General features: G+C 31.5%; 1 protein-coding gene across 1 annotated transcript; it reads left to right on the forward strand.

The window, feature by feature from the left end:
* Positions 1–218: 218 nt before the first annotated feature.
* On the forward strand, positions 219–19,129 carry LOC127714380 (beta-1,4-galactosyltransferase 4-like). The gene is made up of 6 exons (XM_052220436.1): positions 219–442; positions 1,222–1,409; positions 9,402–9,524; positions 11,536–11,631; positions 14,724–14,862; positions 19,058–19,129. The coding sequence occupies exons 1-5, from the start codon at positions 248–250 to the stop codon at positions 14,842–14,844; spliced, it is 723 nt and encodes a 240-aa protein (XP_052076396.1). The 5' UTR covers positions 219–247; the 3' UTR covers positions 14,845–14,862; positions 19,058–19,129.
* Positions 19,130–22,990: the final 3,861 nt, after the last annotated feature.

Raw genomic sequence — 22,990 nt, forward strand, 5'->3', positions numbered from 1 at the left:
AAACCTAATTCCGTCGCACAATATAATTTTATTATAAAACATTAACATACATATAAATGTTTTAATTTCATATCATTTATAAGTTCACGGGTTTTATAGATCAGGTCTCAAGTATTGTTATCTGAAGACATGTATACCATGTACAACATATGTACATAATTGACAAAATCTTTGTTTTCCCCTTATTTTCATTGTTTTTCCAACTCTTTCAGATGGGTATATACCACTGAATAGATCTGTTTTGAACATGACTATTTTGAAAAGTATTCATTCCTATATGGAAGGTGGACATTATGGACCACCCAACTGTACACCTGTACAGAAAGTTGCCATTATTGTCCCATACAGAGACAGAAAAAAACAACTCCAAGTCTTTTTGAATAACATGATACCAAAACTAAAGCGACAACAACTAGAATTTGCGATATATGTTATCGAGCAGGTAAGATTCTTAGAAAAAGACTTAAAAAAGAATTGATTCAGTCAAATGTAAATAATTGAAAAATGAAAGAAGATACCAAGGAGAAGGTAAAAAAACAATTATCAAAGAAAGACAGATATCAACATTACTAAGGCAGAGGCATACAAATTCCACATAACATCTTAACATAAAAACTATAAATTGACCAACCAAAACAAAAGGATGAACTCAGGTGATCAGGGATGATAAGTCAACTTTTTCTTTTGGTTTCACCCATTGTAAAAAGTCAAACACAAGAAATTGTGACTACGACAAGTTGAACATAAATGTATTTATCTGTCACATAAATATTCAAAAGTGAAATTCAAATAAACGTAAAACGTTCAAAGAGACGACTTTAAGAACACTTGTTTCGAATTCAAAAGCTGCCTTGAAAGCAATATATAATACCTCTTCAACATATTATCTGAATTATGTGCTAAACATCATTTTTGACATAAGCTCCTGCAATTGATTTTGGAATCGGGCGATGGTGCAGGCATGTTTAGATCAGCTTTCTAAGTTTCGATGATTTTACTCCCGGACCTAAATCTATATATTTACTCATTAGCTCTGCATCTGTACAATAAAAGCTAAAGAAAATTAATGATTCTGTCATTATTATAGATTTTACAGTTTTATACACGTTTTTAAGCTGTTGATGCTTATTGGATGCTGTTGATATTATCATAAAATATATTTATAATGCCAAATGATCGGTATAATATTTTCGTAATGCTTTAACATAACAAACATTTTAGAAATCCGGTTTGCCATTTAATAGAGGTATGATGGCAAATATTGGATTCAAAGAGGCCGTATCTGACATGGAATATGACTGTATAGTATTTCATGACGTTGATGTTTTACCCGAAGATGACAGAAACTTTTACGTGTGTTCTGACAATCCAATTCACATGTCAGTTAAGGTAGAGCAATTTGGATACCGGTAAGTTTTTCATAATATATTTTAAAAAGGATTCGTAGTCAATTTACAAAATATAAAATATGGGACGTGGTATGATTTGCAATGAGACAACTATCCACCAGACCCAGATGACAAGGGTTTAATCAACTATAGGGCAATGTGCGGTCATCAACAATGTCAAACCAAATACCGTAAAGTAAGCTATAGAAACCAACGATCTGATTTATGTAAATAAATAAACGAAAATCAAATATGACAAACAGCAACCAACGACAACCACCGATCTATAAGCTTCAGAATTGGAACAGGAGATAATAAATTTGGCCTGGTAAACAATGTATCTGAGCGCTCAATTTCCCCCATAACATGGGAGAGTGCTGTTACAAGTAACAAAAAATGTAAAAAGAACGTTAAAATTTATTTAAAATTTTGATATATAATACATTGATTTCATATTGTTTGTATCATACTAAACGGGACAAATTTGATTGGCCATTTTGATGTGAAAAGGTCTTTTAAGACTGATCAATACGTAAATAAGTCAAGCTCTGTCTTTCAGTTAAATTTCATACTTACTCACTGTGGTTAATTTAGTATTGTTCATACACATCACCTTCAGTTAATTAATTTAGGTTCAGTTCATTATCAGACTGTTTAGTGGTTGTTATTTACCTGACAATTCAGGAAAGTTATAATCGTCTTAAAAGCTACTGAAAAGTACAGGGTTTACGTCAAACGAACGTCTGAAAGTTCTGAATGTAAAATTAGAAAATATCTGAATAATGACTAAAACTCCTAACAATACTTAAGGTAGAATAACCGTAAACCGCCATCTTGGATTGTAAAATAGCAGTACACAATCGGTCTAGTTCTTTGCTTAAATCTGCAGACATATTTGCAATTAATGTGTAAGACTGTTTATTCAAATTAAGAAAAAAATAAGTGATATATTGCACTTTTCATACTGTTTTACCAAATTTTGTTCGATTCAATTTTTCAACTTAGCCATATAAGGGAGGATAACTCTTATAGTAATTTTAAAAAAAAGGAATGTTAATTAAATTATTATTTTGTCACTTGTATCAAGAAAACAAGTTCGATGACACCATTTTTTCTTTAACTTTCTTGAAGCATATTATAAAACCTAGCTTCTCGTATTTTATATTAAAATTTTATATCGTAGATTTCTGTTTATTCTCAAAAAAGTGTTTTTTTCATGAATAATTTAAATAATCTATGCAAAATTGGGCAACTATGCACGACTTGTAGCGTAAAAATTAGCACGCTGACCCTTTCTTTTTATTATATATTTTTGATGAAGAATGTTAAAATATACATTTTGTCATATTATAAGAAAATTCTATCTGAGGAAATATATAGTGATGATCCACTTTCTCTAAAAATAATTACTTAGTATTTTTCTGTATTTAATTTAAGTAAAAATCTTACTTTGAATTTACTTGCAATTACTTACTATTGGTATAACTAATTATTACTTACTATTAAGTAACATTTGTATAATTAAAAATGTAAGTAAATAAAGAATACTAGTATTTAGATTTACTAAGACTATTTTAATTTACTCAAATGAAGTAACACTTTAGTGAATGTTCTTCTAATTACTAGAAAACCCAATACTTATTACTAGACATGCTTTATATCTGTTTTGTAAAAAAGAATAATTACTAGATAATATTTTAACTTGATGTTGCTTAGGTAATTTACTTGGCGACTACTAAAAATGGTTACATTTACTGACAATTTAATCTATTTAATCTATCAGAAAAAATAATTTCACTTCAACATGGATTGATATAAGGAAAATAATTAGGTGTTTAGTATCCAGCTTTCACTGACACACATATTCAGACTTTTTTGCTTCTGAACAACTTTGATCTAACTATATAATAGCAAATTTCACAAGCTTTTGATTACTTGCAATTTCGTAACATAAAACTTTGAGTTACTTAAAATAATTACTTGCAATTACTCGGATTATTATACCATCATATTACTAAAGCTGACATTTGTCCATTCATGGCAATTTTCTGTTACAAAAACACAAACACTTATTGACTGGTTCTCATTGATTTAGACACTAATTGACCTCATATATGTATTACTAAAAACAATTATGAATTCCAGTTTTGAATAGCTAGTATTCGATAAGAGATTCAGATTAAGAAGTTCTGCCTATTAGAATCGATCTTTCATTTGGACTTTGCTTAGCTGTGATCAGACTTTAATTTGAAAATTTGAACAATGCTGAGTTGGATGAAAAGTTTCCAGTTTTTTATTTTGACATTCATAAAAGGAAGGGAGAAATTCACAATAAGATTGGAACGGTATTCATCTTTCTGGCCACTGTTTGTACTCTTTGGAATGAACAAAAAAATATACATTAAAGAGATAGTCCATATATTGAATGGTCATTCTTGAAAGGTTAGTTACAACTTTAGAATAATACGATTTTATGATAAAACAATTGCAGTCTTTGTATATCGGTCATTGCATGTTGGTTTTGACCCATGAACGTATTCTGTCTTAATGCTGCGTTTTCAATCAATATACTTTCATCATGTCAACAAAAACATGTGTTGATTAATACATGTAATGTCTAATGACTTATATGAAAAGGTTATAATTATATAGTTAACGTAATTACACAGAATTACTAGGTTTTACTTTCAAATATCTGCATTTTCTTAGGTTATTTCTTTGAATAACTTTTGATAGTTCTAGTTATTACTTATGATTACTTCTAGAATTACTTGTAATTACTAATAATTTAATTTTTAAACATTACTTGCTTTTACTATAAATTACCAAACCGTCTTACTGGGAATTACAAAAAATATTGCTTGCAATTACAGAGAAATGAATTACTAGTTTTTGCTAGGCATTACTAATAACTACTACCCATAATCAATAATATTGACAATTTCAATTACATGTGTAAAAAGGGAAATAAAACAAATACTCCCAAAGATGGATGATCAGACATAATGTTATAATACACACGACCCTTTGGATAGTTTTAAATAACCAAAAGGAAGAGGAGGGGTACCTGTTCTGTGCCCAAACAATGGTCAAGCAGAATCAGGAAACTGAAAGACGGAAATGAAAGGATCATAGCAATCAGTATTGCAGCAACCAATGGTATTTGCCATATAAATCATTATATGCCAACCCAAAATTCTGACTCTCATTCCGAATATACAGAATATAAAAATAAGGAGATGAGGTATGATTGCCAATGAGACAACTATCCACCAAAGTTCAAATAAAGTGGATGTAAGCAATTAAAGGCAACCGTACGGCCTTCAACAATGAGAAAAAACCCATACCGTATAGTCGGCTATAAAAGGCCCCGACATGAAAAATATGAAATAATTCAATTGAGAAAACTAACGGCCTAATTTATAAAAAAATAATTAACGAAAAACAAATATGACAGACATGAACCAGTGACAACCACTGAACTACAGGCTCCTGACTTTGGACAGGCACATACAGAATGTGGCGGGGTTAAACATGTTTGTGAGCGTTCAACCCCCTCCCCTTTTAACCTGGGACAGTGATGTAACAGCACAATATAAGAACAAACAATAAAAATCAGTTGGAAAAAGCTTAACTCATCAAATCAATACAAAGCAAGTAAACATAAAACAAATACACAGACCGGGCGTGGCAGGATATTTATCCATCCCTCATCCCTATCAACAAAATGGACATTAAGTACAGATCCTAGATTACTTGCAGTTACTGACAGCTAGTTCAAAGCCAATAACAACTAATACAAAAATCATGTATCTAAGACTAAAATATCAATCAGTAAACATCCAACATCCAAAGGATTTAGTGTAAAGACGTCATTAACAGTCAGAGAAAAACGTGACCTTGTGCAATGCCAAAATAAAGGTATCGCAGTACCGTTAAGGTGCATATCTGTATAACAAAACTATTTGGTTTGATTTTAATTTACTGATAACAAAATCAATGTTTATACCAATAGAAACAATATTCAAAGATCTAATTACAGTGTTGAATTTGTAACCTTTTAGAATAAGTTTATTTAAAGGATTGATAAGTTTACCCGGATCGTATATAAATTTCCGGGCTCGGTTAACAACATCACCGTACAATTTAGAATGTGCTGTTCCGTTTGAAATAAGTTTTACAGGTACAGCCATACTTGCAAACCAAATTTTTGTATCTATGGAAGAATTAAGTAAAGGTTTTAAGTAATTTGTGCTAACGAAATCCCTGACTTAATAATTTACCAGTAATACATAGGTAACGCTCATTGAAATCCAAAACGTCACTGCAGACACGGGCATAAACAAACGAGTTGGGATACATAAACACCGTAAGATGGTACAAGGAGAACATCACCGTCTAAAAAGGAAAATTAACAATAGGGAAAGAAAAATCATCCCTGTTGTCGTAAATTTTTGTGTAGAGTTTCTGGTGTAAAACTGAAATGTCTAAATCTAACAAAGGACACTTATTGCTGTTAATATTTTATTTATTTAAGGTAAGCTCCTCGGGGTATATTTGGGCAGTATATTTAGAGAATTCTTGATTATTTAACGAAAAAAATATCATCACGGTAAATGTTGTTGAATTTATCAATTAAATGGAATTTAGATGGGTCTTTACTGAGTTTGGCAAAACTATGATTCATAACAATACAGGAACAAGTCTGATATTAAAGGCGCACAATTGGCGCCCATAAGAATACCTACAATCCGTCGATAAACTTTATTGCTGAAACGTACATAAATGAACTTTGTCAAGGAGAAAATTTATGGCTTTAATAATTTCATCACACCTCCAGTAAATATATCTAGCATATTTACCTGAACATTATCTTTATACAATACAAAAATATGAAAATACTCACAAAATTGTACTATTGGGAGACTTAAAATGAACATTACAAACATCTAGAGCAAACAAACATGACAAAATGCTTAGGAAATTCATTAAGAACATGAATCTGACTACTGGAGTCGATTTAGTAAATATTCACACATTCTTCCATCACGCTAGCAACTCCTCGTCGCAAATTGATTACTTGCTGGTTCAAGATAAAAATTCAGTAGTAAACTACAATTGAGAAAAAATCCTGTGCAAACCCTTCGGCACATACAATTGTAAAGATGGAAATAGCTTCTCAAATGACAAAGATCAGAAAGTCAAACCAACAAAATAATAAAGCAAAGTACAAAATGTTATGGGATCAAATTGACAAAATGAATTACAATAGTATCATTCAAAGTGATATATGCTCAATTGAGAATGCAAACAATTGTAAACATACAATTATACATATTAATGGAAGCATTGATATAATGCAGGAAAAATAACAATTCCAACTAAACTGTTGCAAACGAAGGGTCTAAACTGGAAAGCCTCTCCTGAAATCCTTAAAATTTAAAAATATGTAGAAAAATATATAAGAAATGGCAGAGTGCTGGAAAATCAAAAGAACACTTCTTAGCAGATGAGCTCAAGAATGAAAGAAGAAGCTAAGAAGCAAATTAAGAGAAGAGCAAGCATTGGACGGACAGAAACTTTACAAGCAAATAATAAACAATCCTAACACACATCTATTCTATAGGCTGATAAATAGGGACGGAAGTAACCATCGAACAACAACCTATTGTCTTAAAATCAATGGTGAATACATTTACCTTCCTGAAGACCAAAGGATGGGCGTTGCACATAACTATGAAGATCTAAGTATCCCTAAAGTAGAACAGTAAGACTGTAGTTATTTAAATTTATGTAAAGTTAGACAAAGCTGTATTCAGAAGGCCTTAAAACATTGTACAGATGTTCCAGAATTGTTTAAAGAATCTGAAATGGAGAAAGCAATAGATTGTCTTAACACCAAAAAACGTCTTGATGAATTTGGACTCACAGCAGAACATTTAAAAAAAAAATGTAACACCTGCAATAACAGCAATATTTAATAACATCTTATTACTAGTATATACTAGGAAGGTTCTAATCTCATTCAAATCAGGTATACTCACTCCAGTGCCTGAAAAAATAAGGATCCTACTGTGTTAAGTAATTATAGAGGTAAAACAGTGACACCAGTTACTGGAAAAAAATTTGAGTACTTATACCTAAACAAACTGAAATTAGAATAAAAAAACAGACGTACAGCATGTACAGTTTGGCTTTACAAGAGGTATGTCTCCAATAATGGCCAGACAAATTATATCATAAGCTAGATATGAGGGAAAAAAAGGATCCGAAAATTTCTATATAAACATTCTGGACGTAAAATCTGCATTTGACGTAGAATAACATTACATTCTGATGGATAAAATACTGAACCAAGAAATATATCCAGTGTATTGGAAGGGCCTTATAGAAATTATAACGACTTGACATCAAAAGTAAAATAGCAGGACGGTACTCCATGTAATATCAAACAGGGTGTGAGACAGGGAGGTATATTGTTCACTTATCTTTATAAAATCTTCGTCCAAGATCTTCTTGTAGAATTAGAACAAAATGATATCGGATATCACCTTGGAAATATATATGCAGGCACCCCAACATGTGCTGACGATATAGCATATGATATGCCAATGAACATCGTTATACTATACATCCAATGAAAACCCAAGTTATTGATATTTAAAGACAAAAAGCAACTATAAATTGAATCTAGATGGAAATGAGGTAAACAATGCTGAATCAGGTGTACACCTAGGTATTATAAGAGCTGAGAAGAACGATGGTCAAATAAATATTCAAGAAAGAATACAAATTGCAAGAAGAACGAAATATGCACTAATGGGGTCAGGAGTCCATGGGACAAATGGTCCAGATCCTCCAACCTCGTACATTATCCCCGGCTTAGTATATTTCTAGGAGTTTGATTGGTTAACGCACGTCGTTACAAAACCCATAGCCCCTGGGTGTTGCTAACCCATGTCCCCGGACGTTGCTACCCATTACATCGGGGAATTTCACGCGCGTATTCCTTAGTTCCATGGTTGATCTTTATGAAATATCGAATTCTGTAGATTTTCCATGATGTCTGTATAATTAAATACGTAATCCACTAACGATTTTATCTAATTATATCGATTATTCGCACTCATTTTAGTAAATGCATCACTATGCAGCCACATTGTCAATGAATGGTACTACTGACCTAGCTATGCAAATGACCCACGTTGACGTCACACCGTTTATGATGTAACTCTCACAACATTGCGCGCCAAATTCGACCCATTTCAGTTTCTCTGTCTTTAGTTTAAAAACTTCTTATATTTGTCTACATGTAGGGTTCTACCAAAGGTAGTACCCTACACCCCGTTAAAAATATGTCAAATTCCCAAATTTCAATAAAAGATATTTAAAAAATGAAAAAAACGTTGCTTTCACGTTAAACTTTGTGGTCGAATTTCTCTAAAAATCGCCAGATTTAGACTAAGACCGGGGATAAATTCGTTATCTACGTTCATATCCGTAGATATGGATATTTTAACACCCTTCAGTACAATATACACCCTTCGGCTGCGCCTCAAGGTGTATTTGGATACTTCAGGGTGTTAAAATATCCATATCTACGGATATGAACGTAGATAACTTATAATATCTATAAACATATGTTGTACCAAGACTTATATGACACTAGATACAAAGTACAGATCAAGGAATAACTACAGCTACTTGAAGATAAATCTAATTAATGTATAGCACATGTTTTCCGAGTAACGTATCGATAAAATGGATTTAGTGAAATACGCTTTCGGCGTATACAGGCAAAGTGCGTCAATGATTGTCTTGTTATTAAGTAACAATGATGCTGGAAAATGTCTTATGGATCATATTGAGTATCCTGATAGAATTCTATCGTCAGATAATTTTAATGTATTTGAAACATAGTTTTAAGACTATAACATTTAATAATCTGAAGCCGAGAAATATCTATGTATGATATGATTATTTTATTATGTTGTAACTGTTGATTCGTTTCAGTTTAATATATGAAAAGTTGGCAGGTGGAATAATAACATTCTCAAAAGAGCAGTTCGAAAAAATAAACGGATATTCCAATCAGTTCTTTGGATGGGGAGGAGAAGATGATGACTTGTATAGAAGGTAAATATTGTAGTCAATAGAAAACAATTAGCATTCCTTATCGAAAACCATACTTTCCTTTTTGAGAAATCCAGAAGAGTTGGTGATTTTGGTAAGAAAACGAGAATTGTTTACAAATAGTTACAACAAATTAGTTCTTAGTATGTAGATAAGAAATCTTGCAGTACATCACTTATTATCCCTTGCTACACTTTACATAAATGTTCATTCAGTAACGTAATCAACTGTATACAGGAAGACACAATTTTGTGCAATCCCTGAAACAAACAATGCAGAAAAACAGATGAAATATTTAAGTATTGCTTCAAAATATAAATAAACAAAGTGATATTAAATAAAAGAATTTTGTCAATTCGTACCTAATGGAAGATTTATATGTATGCAATTTCGTACCTCATGTGATATTCATATGTATGCAATTTTGTACCTTATTGAAGCTTATATGTATACCGTTGTGTACCTCACGGAAGATTTACAAGTGTGCCATTTCGTACCTAACGGAAGATTTATATGCATGCCATTTCATACCATATATCTCAAATTGAAAAAGCCATAGCAAGTGTTTTGAACAGTATTACCCTACAAAGCTGGATGAGAAATGTAAAGTTTTCATCAATTTCCTGCATGAAGAATATTATAAAGTCACAGTTAGTATCTACTTGTGTGATAAAATTTTGTAAGAATGTTCTATCTAGAAAAAGCTTTTAACCTTCAAAATTCGATGTACACCTTGAAATTAGGTTTCTACTTGTATGTTAAGTGTTGAAAAATAAAATGTTCCTTTTTAGATTTGTCAAATCGTTTTTGTTAACCTCAAATGAAAAAAACTTCGTAACATCCATCAGATCGATATAATTATTATCACGTGCATTGTTAACATAGTAATTCAAATACAAGAACTTATCATTGTGGCTGCGATACAACTGATTGATATGCCATGACAACCGCTAAAATGATTTTTCCAATCCAAATATCAAAGTATAAGTTCCTATAATTTTAAATCATCTTTGGAAACATATTGCTATGCAAACACGTATCTATTTGCGGACTCAATATTCTAGATTAGATTCTATTTCTAATGGTAACGGCTTTGAATAATAAGCTGTGGCAGTTTCCATCTTAAAATATTCATGTTGTTGTCTTTTTTAAATTTTAAATATAAAATCGTTTTCGTATCACTTATGGGGAGGAAAAGATGATGACTTGTATAGAAGGTAACCTTATTGATCCACTTTCCTATATTAAAACCTTATGTTTATTTTCCCTCATGACACAATATGTCGTTAACATAAACCAACCCATGTGTTACCCAGTTTTGCAATATGTGTTAAATCTATTTCCCCAAACAATTTCTTTTCGAATATTCTAAAAGTGATCTGTAAATTATGTTAAACCTACTCCTGATTTCATCCAACTCAAAATTACTTGTAAATAAAAATCTGGTATTTTCCCGATTCTTTGAGTGAAATTACATTATCTAAACTTAGGTTAAACACAAGAAACTTTTACCCAGATTTTTGCAAAATTTGGTAGTGATAATCTTCAAGTTAGGCAAATATTTCCAGAACATAGAAAGTACCAAACGTTTCGATTTTATAATCATAGATTTTGATATATCCATTTTTTAACTTCACAGAAGTGTTGTATCATCAACAAATTAAGATATTTTGATATTTTGATGTTATGTGTTTTATTATCTATAGTAATCAGGACACCTTTAATGTCTGAGGATTTGCAACTGATAAAAGATAAAGGACTTCTCTTATATAGAGTTTACATACAAGATATGAATGATTAACTAAAACTAAAATGTTTTGAAACGCTTAGCATGAATTCTTATTCTAAAGAATCAAAAGATTTTGTAATTGGTCAAATATGACAGACGCAGTTTTCTAGGTAATTATGTCAAACATGATAGAGTATTTTCAAATTTACGTTTTATAATTGTTTAGGACAATCATTGTCTAAAGGATGAAAGTCTTTTTCCTGATCATAATTATTATCGTTTTAGGATAAAATTCAACAAGTATGAATTAATTCGGCCGTTTGAAGATTTTGGGATTTGTGGTAGTGTTAACCACGAGCCTGCTGAAAAGAACAGTGATAGGTATTTCCAAAATGATAATTATGTCAATTTTCATATTTTGAATAATAAAGATAATGTCATATCCGATACCTTTATAGATATTCCATATTTCTATATGTAGGTCACCGGTACAAATGTCGAATATTGAAAATCAAAATGATGTCTGAAAACATGGGAATTTATAAATATAGACGCTCAGCATTCAACACACAATAATGAATGCTTGGCATACTTCATTTCTTTACATCTGAGCTAATTATCGAAACCTAATCCATCTATGTATTCGATTTTCATCTCTAAAATCGGTCAAAAAAAAAAAAAAAAAACGTCAGCACATCGGCTTCTATTTTCTGAATTTAAATATAAAGGAAACGGGTATTAATCAGTAATAAAGCAACCGAAATACAAAAAAAAACAAAAAAAAAAACAAAAAAACCCAAAAGACATCCTAAGGTCAACATACAGTCTCAATATAACTAAAATACGGGAGTGTATCATGCTAAAAAGTATCCAAAGTCTAACATAATCAGAATGAATAAGAGTTTAAAAGCTCTAGGCTGAACTACACACTGTTTTGGTTATAAAACCAAATATAAATATCCGAAATAACAAAACATAGATGAATTCCCGACTTTGGACATAATTTTAATTTGAATGTAAAATGTATCTATTTTATATAACGTTATAGTTCAGATAACAGAGCATACAAAAAATACAGGAAACCCACTTTATCCTATAATAATTCGTCTACACGTTTAAGTACATTGCTTATACTTAAAAGGACAACTGATGTGTGTTCCTTTTTAATCGTCGAAGTGTTGCGAGTTTTCAGCGGTACTTCAATAACTTATTAAAATATAGGTACACATGCATTGTGCCAGCTGTATAATGCTATAAGTGTGTATGTGTTCTGGTCCTTAAATAAAATAATTCTTTACTTATATGATATCAGATCAACGTTAACTAAGAGATACCGACAAAACCAAGACAAAAACAACAAAAGAACAACGGTGAAAAAAAAGTCTACAAAACACTTCATATAAAGGCTGAGAAGTACGATCCCAACAACAACCGGGGTTAATCTCAGATGGTCTATTAGGGTTATCGTACCCTGCTCCACAAGTTCCATCTGTTTTTTGCGTGTTGCTAATAGTAAGTACAAGTGCGGTATCAAATCTAATTTGATGATGTCGCAATGGAGGTAAAGATGATGGGAGAATGATTTCGACAAATCAAAATTATCCGTGTTCATCTGACAGTGAGCTTTATTATCTAAATATAATGCTTAATTAATAACAAAACTGAGTTTTATCTTACATGTATACTAAGAAAACAAAATCTGAACTGAGACAAACTTTTCAATATCTACTATATGTATTGAAGTTTTGATAATCAATTGTTTTTATCGACAAAAAGCAAGTCACCTCTTCCATTTAAAATATGTTCTTGTCATAAATGTGTCATATCATGCAAACAATTCCAAACATAATCTGGATTTTTTTAATTCTCAACTTTCAAGTTTTAAACAGTCATAGTTTTCCAAAGTTATCTCCGTACTGTCAATTTCTATGAGTTTTAGCACATTATGTTGCTATCAGTTGATAACCAAACTTCATGCCAAAAGAGATGATTTCAGCTTCCCAATTGTTTACTTTCTTTTTCTATACAGAAACATTTCAGCAGCGCCTGCATCTGGATTATATATCTACCAGTTGATGCGATATTCTAGAGTTTGCAATTCCAATCAGGATTTCCTTGATAGAAGTTTGCTGCTTACAAGGAAGTTATTGAACCAAGAACATAAAGTGGTGACGTTGAAATCATCCCTTCAAAAAGTTTACGGACGCCATCACGAGTTGGTTGACCGTTATAGAATATCTGTTTAACAGATGACGACGGATATGTTCCAATTGTCGTAACCACAATCCCGTCCTATTTTACTGGAATGTGATCTACGTAATTAGACTTATCACCGGGTTTGTACTTTCATAATATGACGACGGGTGCCACATGTGGATCAGGATAAGCTTGTCCTTATGGAGCACCTGAGATCACCCCTTGTTTTTGTTGGGGTTCCTGTTGCTCAGTCTTTAGTATTCCATTTTTGTTTTGTGTACTGTTGTTTTTCCATTTGTCGTTTTTTTTTTGTGGTTTTTTGCCTTGACATTGTCAGTTTGATTTCGCCTTGTGAGTTTGAATATCACTTTGATATCTTTCGTTACTCTTTTCTCATACGACTCCATAGAGACTAATTCGTTTCAATTAAAAAATGACCGAAATTATCATTTTGGTCAAGTACTCATTTGGAAAATCAACAAAATTTGTCAAGCCTTATTTAAAAATTAGACGAAAAAGTTTAAATTACCAAAACAGGTTGTAGTTTAGCGTTTTGCAATTACAGTATCAAACTGTTCAAATAAAGACTCATTTGTAATATAATAAGTCTTAACCTGGAAAATCGACTTCATAGATGAATTTAATGAGGTGATATCAGTTGTCATTGATTATACAAAGAAGAAAACTCTTTATCACTAATGTTCATGGCTGCTAAAGAAGATTTCAAAGAGAATTAACTACTATTGTAACGGGAAACATTGCTAAGGACTGTTGTTGAGTATTTGATAATAACATAACTTCATTATAATAAAGCAGCAGGTTCATTTAATCATATTTGATAAATCAAAATATTGCGTACAATTTGCGTAAACACAAAATGGTCACTGATGCAATACTTGTACATTTTTATTATTAACAGAATTGTATCATATAACGTTTCCTAATTTTGTTTTATAAAATGTAAAAAACTCTGAGTGATCCTCTTGGGGTTGAAAATAAAACCGCAACAAGCACAATACACAATCTAAATTATAAAACGTCGTAGAACTCAGTCATGAAGAAAATTGAAATCACAGAAGAATATTCGAATTTGTTTAGTCATTGCTGAGGAATATTATGTTTATCTCACTAACACCTTTATCAAAGTATTATAAACAAAATATAGATGCTTTCAAGTTTCATCGGCCTCAGTATCTGTCGCTTGTCTTTCAATGATACGCTGACAGTTTAGTTTAGTTTTGATGTTTTGTAAAAAGTTTTTTGTGTTTATATTACAGGAGAAAATTTTTAAAATATTCGTATGAAGTGTGGAAAAATGATGGATTAAGTAATTTGAAATACAACCTGTTACGGAAAGAAAAGAAACATTTGTATAGATGGATATATGTCAGCATATAAATGAACATACAGAATCTGGTAAGCTACAATATTTCTATTAAATGATATGTTTGGTCGTCGATTGTAGCTTGTTCTGAAATATGGAATTGTCGGCAGTATTTTATTAGTTTACTAATTCAGTTAACAGGAACAAATTTTGTGGTAATGAAAGTGTTTCATTATGAATCACTTACCTTAATAGAAAGACAATTTCATTCCTCGTAGTAACATTTCTATTGTTTTCCATGCTATTTTGATATAATTTCTATTTTTTCCAGTTTTTCTTAGGACTCTTTTCGTTTATTTTAATTTTATTCACATGTATAGTTTTCCTGCTAAGAGTTGGTGGTTCCCTCAAAATACACTGGCTTCCTTCGCCAAAATACTAGCATGGTATATCAAAGGTCGCTAAAAGTGGTGTTAAACACAAACAAACACAACAAATCGTATGATTAATAATAACTTGCATTAATCATTGTAAATATTACGTTTTAAATATGTATTTAGAGAAATGACATTCTGTAGTTTAACTTTTGTGTTGTATAGTCCTATACATCTTCGCTAGCCAAGGGTTACGATTCACTTCCCTCCTCTTCACCCTTGGCAGATTAAGCCAACATTTGTGATAGCAATGTTGCGCCATCTATCGGTAGATTAAAGTCACGCCAATTCCGAATACATTATTCTTGACCAATGGTAGCACTTGAACTCTAATCGATCTTCAATGTGGAGGTAAAAACACGATAGCGTCTAGATTCTACACACTTGGTAAAGCAGGAAACGAAAATATACATTCATGCATTTGTGCAAGAAACATACACAGTAACTTATATTAGTTGATTAAAAACATTCAAATTGTCACTAAATATAGTCGTATGTTTAGGGATGTAAAGACTTGTTGCACAATAAGCACATTGCAGTTGTTTACATACACTTTCTACATTTACACGTAATCATGTTATAGGCACTTTTTGATTGGATGCAGCGAGTTTCGACTGCAACCAATGAAAATCATTACCTTGTGTCTCCGAAATTCTATCTCAATCCGCCAAGGGTGAAGAGGAGGGAAGTGGATCGTAACCCTTGGCTAGCGAAGATGAGTCCTTTAATTATTATCTGGCTTCTAACTGATTTTCAGTTAAATCGATTAATGACTATTGAACAGCGGTATACTACTATTGCCTTAATTATTCTACATTGTATTCAGTCGAACTTTAAACTATAACATCAAGATAAACGAAATCAATTTGTCGAATATGTCATAAATGGTAGAATTGAAGAGCTTATAAACCATCTCGATATATTTACCTTCGATAGTTATGAATAAAATGAAAAGCATATGATGAGTGCATAAATTCTAGTTTTTAAGTCGTTCATCTGTGTCAATTTCGAGGAAAGATCAATACATGAAGGGGACAATAATTGCTATTCGATATTTGAAAAAACTTTTGGATAAAAAGAAACTGTATATTCGAACTTTAGATAGTTAAAAATTCGATACCAATCGATTTCTTACAATTTTTTAAAACTGGTATTCATATTAATAAAAATACAAATAAAAGGAACTGAAAAAAAGTTTGATGAAATGCATATTTTAGTGTCTACTACACAAATAATACAAGATGATCTTGAGTTATATATTCTGGGTGCTGACGATGTGTATTTGTTTATTTGCTTTACAGTTTTCCCTTTGTTTGTCTTCGTGTTATTGTGTTTCTTTTGGTCTTATGACTTTTGACGTGACTCGGTATCTATGGATCCTGCTATCGGGTTTGTGACTTTGTACGTTCCTGGTGCAGGTGGGTCCTGAGGAGCAATTCGGAGGCAACAGGGTTATTTTATTACAGTGTTGTTTCCATTTTGTTTACCTTTGTATTTATATTTTACTTAAATTGTATTTTATCGAGAAGGTGTGTGCTATATACAGTATGTACTATCAACTACAAAACGTTTTATCGGCGTCTTTGGCAATATACTATCAACTACAACACCGTTTGATTTGTCAGGTTTTATGGACTTCCTCTTTACGAATGTACCTTGGAGTTCGGGTTTTTTTTTAGACTTTTTTTATTTTTATTCAGTGACAGCGCTAGCACATCATTACATCTGAAAGAGAAATTGAACAAATCGGCAAGAAGTGGTGCACAATTAGTTTCCATTGGAATACCAACTGTCTGTTGAAATATCAATTCATCAAACTCAACAAATATGATGTGAAATAAAAAGTCCAGCATTTTAATGATATCATCCTTAATGGATATATAAGTACACATGCTTCAAGTTCGTACTTTATTTGGCCTTTCTAATTTCTTTTTGTTTGAGCGTCACTTATGAGTCTTTTGTAGACGAACAGCGCGTCTGGCGTACAAAATTTTAATCCTGGCATCTATGACGAGTTGATGATACATACATTTTCAAAGACTTGAATGTTGCTACGTATCTGTCACTTGACATGAATGGCTTGTTAATGGAATTAGGTATTGAAAATCCATTTGTAAACTCAACTCTAACCATACCTACCAAAGTGGAAATCCTGAATAATCATTTGTCTGTTCTATGTTCCTTTGGAATGCAAACCAAAGATGAAGAACTGGATCTTCCTTCACTGTATTGAAAACCTAATTTACATACGTTTTGGTTAATACCACGGCAAAGTGAGAGTACAAAAGTAGTATTAAACTACGACAATATCAAATTTTATTTGATTTTCAGTTTTTTGTAGGTCCTTTTTGGTCATAAAACTCTTCAACTAATGATTTATAACAAAGTGTTATAAAAAATTGTCCGTTTATAAATTTTGAAATTATATAGAAACTAAGGCTTCAACTCCCTCAGACGGGTCGATTTGGCTCTATTATTAAGGTCCTTTTTGGTCATCTCTGGTGCGCGGCGTAAATATAAGTTTTACGTAAGGACTTATTGAAACCTCCATGGAGTCAGTAAACTTTTATATGGATAGTTCATTCAGCTTGAATACTTCAATTACTCATTTATTATCAATTTTCTTGCATAGATGTGTGAAAGTTACCCCAAAGTTTTGTTTTATTGGCCTAAATAGTTGAAATTTTAAGGAAATCAGAGGTATAAATGGACCAAAAGGGACCTTATAATGAAGACAAAGAGGTCCATCATTGGTATTTATCATCATAGAGTCATCTTTTGTATTATATTCAACTGTTTGTATGCAGATGAGATAAATATTTGATCATTTATTGGTCCACACTATATTCCATCATGATGCAGCTTGGTTTGGATAGCAAAGAAATTTTGCTCGAATCGCTGTAGATGTCGTCTTACATTATAAAAACTAGATTTTTTCTCAAACTATTGAACTGATTATGACAAAACTTGACGGTAATGCTTAAAATAACTAGTATTACAAAGGAAAAAAATCACATTCAGTTTATCCAACAAAAAAGTCTTCTTTAGGTGTAATACCACCAAATCATAGAACGTCACATCCGGTTGCATACGAAAAAGGGTCGAAAAAAATATTTCCTTGAATTTGACAGTTGTAGGAAATTAATCCTACGTTTCATTGCAGCAAAAATAACAGAGTCATTAACATATATCTTGGGTGTTTCAAAGCACCATTCTTTTTTATTTGGTGTTTCTATAGAATATTTTGGAAACTTGTGGTTACATTATTACTAAAGCTTGTACACAGGAAAAAAAGAGTGAAAATTTGATTGGTTAATTTCCAGTGATGGTTATTTTCTTATATGCAATGAAATGTTATATGAAATTTTGTCTGTAGTGCTGGACAGGATAAAACTTTACTAATGCCAAGTATTTCTTTATTTGAAAAAAGATAAGTTCTGCACAATTTTTTGAAAAGTGCAAATTTAACAAAGACTAATAGGGGAAAAACAATGGTGGTATTACACCTAAAATACCATGAACCCCTATTTACATCATGATGATTCAGTATCACACTTTGTTTTTTAACTCCAATCCTTTGAGCTCAAACGGTAACGGTTCGAAAACTTTGTAATAACATAAACAGGACCAATTTAATTCACAAGATGCGCATTTCGACAAACAATGCCTCTACAGTGATGCACTTGACAAAACTTCTTGAAAGTACAGAACATAAAACAAATGTTAAAGAGCCAATCAAGCCAAAACAATATTGGTACGTAGAGTGTGTCATAAATTTACTGTAATCGACATATTATAATCGTATCTTGTTTTTACTAATTGTGTTGTGATTTGATTCTGTTAACTTTTGTAGGTTTTAAGTCAACATGATGGCAGTAGCGACGAATGCATTGGTAAAAGATGTGCACACTCACACACAAGAGAAAATAATATGAAATTGTTTAAAGACCCAATAAAATGGATCCAAACTTTCATATTTTTTTTTATTCTCTTGGATACTTAGTTGACATTTTTAACTATTTCAACCAAAAAACAAATGATGCAAATATTTGAAGAAAACAAAAAAGGAGTTTGCAGATGAGTAAAGTCCTTCCTATGGCTAGTATAATTGAACAATTATTGCATTGATACAGATACGAATGCAGGAGTCACCTAAGACATGTGCTATCAGGACTCTCAACCAAATATATATTTATATCAAGAATTATGCGCTGCACATGTATACAAATCCAAAAATGATGCCAAGCCCTCTTCACGTTCGAGAACTTGTATCCCATCCAACGTATCTTAAATTTCCTTTGGCAGTCTAAATTTTCCACCCGTCATCCAGGTAAACCTACCTTGCAGATCCTTCATATTGCTTTGATGGTTAATTGGTTTTCCGTCCTAAATTTGCACGAAAAATTTGCTACTGTACGTGAAGAAAACAACAATCAATCAACCTAAATACATTAAAACGTTGATTTATTAAAACTTAGTTCAAGGTTTACTTGTGTTAGGACTAAATTTATGATAATGATGCAATTTCCTATGCATTATGGCTAAAAGGGATAAAACAGTGAGAGGCAATAGAAATAAATCATATCAAAAACTGTTCATCTATTTATTTAAATGGGTATGTTATAGTTCAAATAAGATAACCATTGTTTCATTTTAACTAATTAAACCATCCTTAGAAGTCAACTTAACAAAAGTGTCAACATATGTTCTGGCAATCAATAGTATAGTAAACGACTCTCTGTTGCTAGTGAAGTACAGCTCACCTTCAATCATATCATTTCAGTCTCTTTTCATTTCCCCTCTAGTAATACCGTGATATATACCTTTCTCAATCTGAGGAGAGACTATTGATTAATTCAATGTTTTCAATTTGATTTTCACTTTGAATAAAAGATAAATAATATTGAAAGGCAACGTTACACGTGAAATACAAATCAGGTAATTACACATTACTACCTTTTAATGTTTTAAAATATAGCAAAGTGCTCTTGAACAATGAAATTGTAGGATTGGATGCCTCTTAATTGTGAAGAATGAAGGTAAATCATGTTCTTAGTAAGGGATTATCCTATTATTTGTGTCAACAAAGAGTTTCTATAAATGAGTTACAACTGCCCCGAAGCACATTTATCAGATTGAAAGTATTTTTTACACATTGATTTAAACTGACTAAAAGTTGATTTGGAAAACAAACAAAAAACTCAAAATAAGTTGAAGTTTACTGGTACAGTAAAATTGGTACCGTGAATGTTATTATGAAAATATTGATAACTTCAAATTACTAAAATTAAACAATATCAAAGCAATGCAAAAAAAAAGGGAAAAAAAAGCTTTAATATAAAATAACCTAAATCTTTAGCTTTCCAAAACTTGATTACTAGATCAGTGGTTGGGAAGAATAGTTATTTCCAATATTCCGATCAAATAAAAAAAAAACAGGAATTTAATTTAAGTTTTGAGCATATTAAAAACTTTAAAAGGCATTTTATTTGAATGTTTCCCTGACATAATGAAATGGTATTTGATGTAAAAAGCCGGACAAAAATATTGGCCGTGAAATCAAATTTAGTTGTAACTCAAATGTATTAATTGATTTAAACTGTAAATAAAAAAAAGATAATTCCTCACTAAATTATTACATGATTTACATTCATACTCAAAATCAGGAAACATATAAAATTCCTACCTATTCTTTGTACTGTTGTGTCACGTAATATTTATAACGCATTTTTTTAAAAACTATTTCCCGAAGAAAGTCCTTACATCACTAAAACTAATCCATAAATGACATGCCGAAAAAGGAAGTCATGCATCAATTATAAACACTGCACTGACAATGAAATTGGTTCTTGAATACAACCAATCAAGAGATCATTTGAGCCTTGAGCACTTTACAATATTCTAAGTTTGTAAGAGAATGATAATCCCTTTCTTCATGATAAGTACTCGCTAACGCTCGTACTTAATCACGAAGAAAGGGATTATCATTTTCTTACATATACTAAATTTGAGCGTTCCTGTGCTAAAAAAAAAAACAAATTAATTTTAGCTTTCCTGATAAAATAAAATACATGTATGAAGTTTGGACGCACGACATTTATAAAGTGTTAATTTCATTTACTCTTACTGGGTTGATACCTCAGGCTGGCGGGCTGTTAGTCCTCGAGGATATCATCAGCTCATTAGTTTGTGTTTTGGTACTACCATGAGTTTTAAGATACTTTCTTAAATTCGCCGTAGATAAATTTAGAAGTCATTATAAAAAACACTAATGTTCAAATTTCCATAGGTAAATTTGACCTTAGTTGAATTTGGCCATTCTCTTTAGGTCCTTTTTGGTCATTTAAAACCTTAAGTAAATGTTATTGCCGATGATTGTCACTCAATTATCAATATTCCTTCCTGTGAAGTTATAAAGTTAAGCATATTATGGAAAGTATCATATATTGATCTTTTCCTTGATATTGAACATATGTTCGACTTCAAGTTATAATCTATGACAAACGTGATGATCTAAACTTTCCAATTGTCAACTTCCCATTTATGAGCAGTAACATATCCTCTGTTTTATCGTATGGCGTTCATATATCTCAGTTAATACGTTACATTCTAGATCTTGCATGTTCACATTATACGAACCTCATAAACAGAAGTGTGTTCCTTACACAAAAACTGCTCCAACAAGGTTATGAGGAAGAACGATTGCAATCAACACTACATGCATATTACAGTCAACATCACGAATTGGTTAACCGATACGATGTGTCATTGTCTCAACTCATTATCGATATGTTTTAGCGGTCTTAGTTCTTTTGATACAAGTACATGCTTCGGATTTGTAATGTTACCGATTATGTCCTATCCCCGATTGTTACATTTTGCTTGGTTTGAATTCACATTCCCTCAGTTTGTGTCTTTGGTTTTTCTCGTTTTAATTGATTTACGGGATATGAACATCGGTAAACTACTGTCACCTTAATTTAAGAATGTTGACAATATGTTGAGACAAATTCAAACAGTATTAATATAAAGACAGGTATATGTGGTATGATAAAACAACTATCCACAGAGTTCAAATGAAAGTGAGCAATAATGGGTCACCGTATGGATTTGAACAATTAGTAAAACCCATACCATATAGTCAGCTCTAACAGGCCCAAACAGTAAAGATGTGAAACATTATACCGAGAAAACAAACAGCTTAATTTATAACAATTCAATTTACAAAAAAAAAAAACAACAAACATAACAGACATGAACCAACGACATCCACTGAATTACAGGCTCCTGACATAGGACATGTACATAAATGTGGCGGGCTTTAGCATATTTGTGAGCGCTGAACCCTTTCCCTAACATGGTAAAATTGTCTAACAGCAGAACATAATACACACCGTAAAAATCAATTGCAAATGGCTCAACTTTATATATCAGCATCGAGCACCAAAAAAAATTAAACAGACATAAAAAAATAGACACAAAAACCCGATTAAATAGTATTAGACTTACTGAAAGATTGTTCAAAAAGCCAATTTAACTAAAATTAGGTCATGTTTTCCAGACTAAAGTACGAATCGGCACAAATCCAACGAATTTAGTGTATAGACGGCATACATATTATGAAAAACTCATGCCATTGTATCATACCAAAAATTAAGTAAACAGGATGTAGGATCATGAATATTCACATGTGTACATATATTTAGTTATGTTTTAATTTTTCAAAAACTAAATCAATGTTATTCCATAGCACACAATATTTAGGGATTTTACTATTGAGTTAAAT

The sequence above is a fragment of the Mytilus californianus genome, unplaced genomic scaffold (assembly GCF_021869535.1).
Source record: "Mytilus californianus isolate M0D057914Y unplaced genomic scaffold, xbMytCali1.0.p SCAF_9, whole genome shotgun sequence".
NCBI lineage: Eukaryota > Metazoa > Mollusca > Bivalvia > Mytilida > Mytilidae > Mytilus > Mytilus californianus.